The sequence below is a fragment of the Arachis ipaensis genome, chromosome B05, assembly GCF_000816755.2.
Source record: "Arachis ipaensis cultivar K30076 chromosome B05, Araip1.1, whole genome shotgun sequence".
NCBI classification, from domain to species: Eukaryota; Viridiplantae; Streptophyta; class Magnoliopsida; order Fabales; family Fabaceae; genus Arachis; species Arachis ipaensis.
The window spans coordinates 135,206,444-135,207,798 of record NC_029789.2 but is presented as its reverse complement, the minus strand read 5'-3'; the positions used below and the strand labels follow the sequence as shown (position 1 = coordinate 135,207,798).

Here is a 1,355-nt window from a genome sequence, read left to right as displayed (position 1 = left end):
GCCCAGACCCTGAGTCAGGGCTCGCCGAGTCATCTAACTCATTCACTACGCAAGCCTCCACCACCAACTCGGCTACACCCTGATCCAGCTTAACCTCCGGCTCCGGCTTCGACTTCTCAGCGCGCCTCTTGAACTGGCTCTTCCGGGGCTTAAGGACATTATCGGAGCTGCAAGATTTCCCCCTCTTCACCACGTGGCGAATATCAGACGGGTTTAGCAGCTGGTCACCGCCATCTGAAGCATCCTGTTGTCTAATCGGCGCGCCGCTAAGAACGGCTTCAACAGCTGCTTCGCACAAGTGCCAGCTCCCAGTCGATAGCAACCCGGTCGAACCGAAAACCGGGTTCACTATCCGGCCGCAAGCTTCGTATAGCAAAGATTTAAAAATAGCTGGGAAAAAAAAGAATATTAGAAACAAAAGCCAAGAAGAATTCCATCATTTTCTTGCATTTTCTCAGGAAAATGGAAAAAGTTTTGAAATTTTATTTTTTACCTGGGCGGATCTTGGGATCGCCGGCGGTGAGGAGGTTGAGGAGGCCAGCGCGGCCGTAGAACTTGGCGAGGAAGAGGGTGGCGTTGGACTGTGATTCCGGCGATTTGATCCAATGGAGGCAGGGTTTAATGGGGCATTCAAGGTTGCAACCCTTGCGAAGGACACGACAACCGTTGCAGCTTAATCGCATGGTGTATGTGTTTGAGAAGAGAGAAAATTGTAGGAGAGAGAAGATAGAGGGTTGAGAGCGTGGGGGTTTTATAGTGAGAGGGGGGCGTGTGGATTTGGAAGAGAGAAGAGTGGGAAAAGAGGGCGCAGTTGGTTTTGGTGGTGGAATGATGCTTCTTCACTTTGCTTGCTTCCAAGAAAATGGTAGTTTTTTGATTCGGTGATTGGATTTGCTGTTGCTACATCCCTGGTTTTTGGGGTTGGGTCCTACTCTTATCAATTTTTTAATCAAAACTGATGTCATGCCCTCACGCTATGCTTCCTTAAATACAATGAACTTTGGATTTTTATTTTATTAAAATTAAGAGTGAGACTGAAATTTAAAATTTTTAAGTGAAGATAAAAATTTATGTTATTTGAATTATAATTTTATAGTTTATTTTATTTTATTTTCAACCTTTCCGTTATCTTAACATAAACATATAATATATTTATCGTTTTGATTAATTTATGTGTTATTAACTTACTATTACACAGTTACTTTATATAGATATAGATTAATATGCATTAGTATTGTGTAACATTTTACATTACTGTGTAATTATGAAAACAGATATTGCTATTTCTTAATTTTTTATATCATTTTTCAGTTAACGTTATATGTTTTTTTAAATTTATTTTCAATAAAAATATT

At 40.7% G+C, this 1,355-nt stretch overlaps 1 protein-coding gene across 1 annotated transcript in view; it reads right to left on the bottom strand.

Annotated features, from left to right (window-relative positions):
* Positions 1-903, bottom strand: part of LOC107644311 (LOB domain-containing protein 41) — a 5,266-nt gene extending 4,363 nt beyond the window's left edge. The window contains exons 1-2 of the mRNA XM_016348150.2: positions 494-903; positions 3-390 (exon numbers count right to left, since the gene is read on the bottom strand). Of these exons, the coding sequence (XP_016203636.1) occupies positions 3-390; positions 494-683 (578 nt within the window). The 5' untranslated portion in view covers positions 684-903. The remainder of the gene's footprint in view (positions 1-2; positions 391-493) is intronic.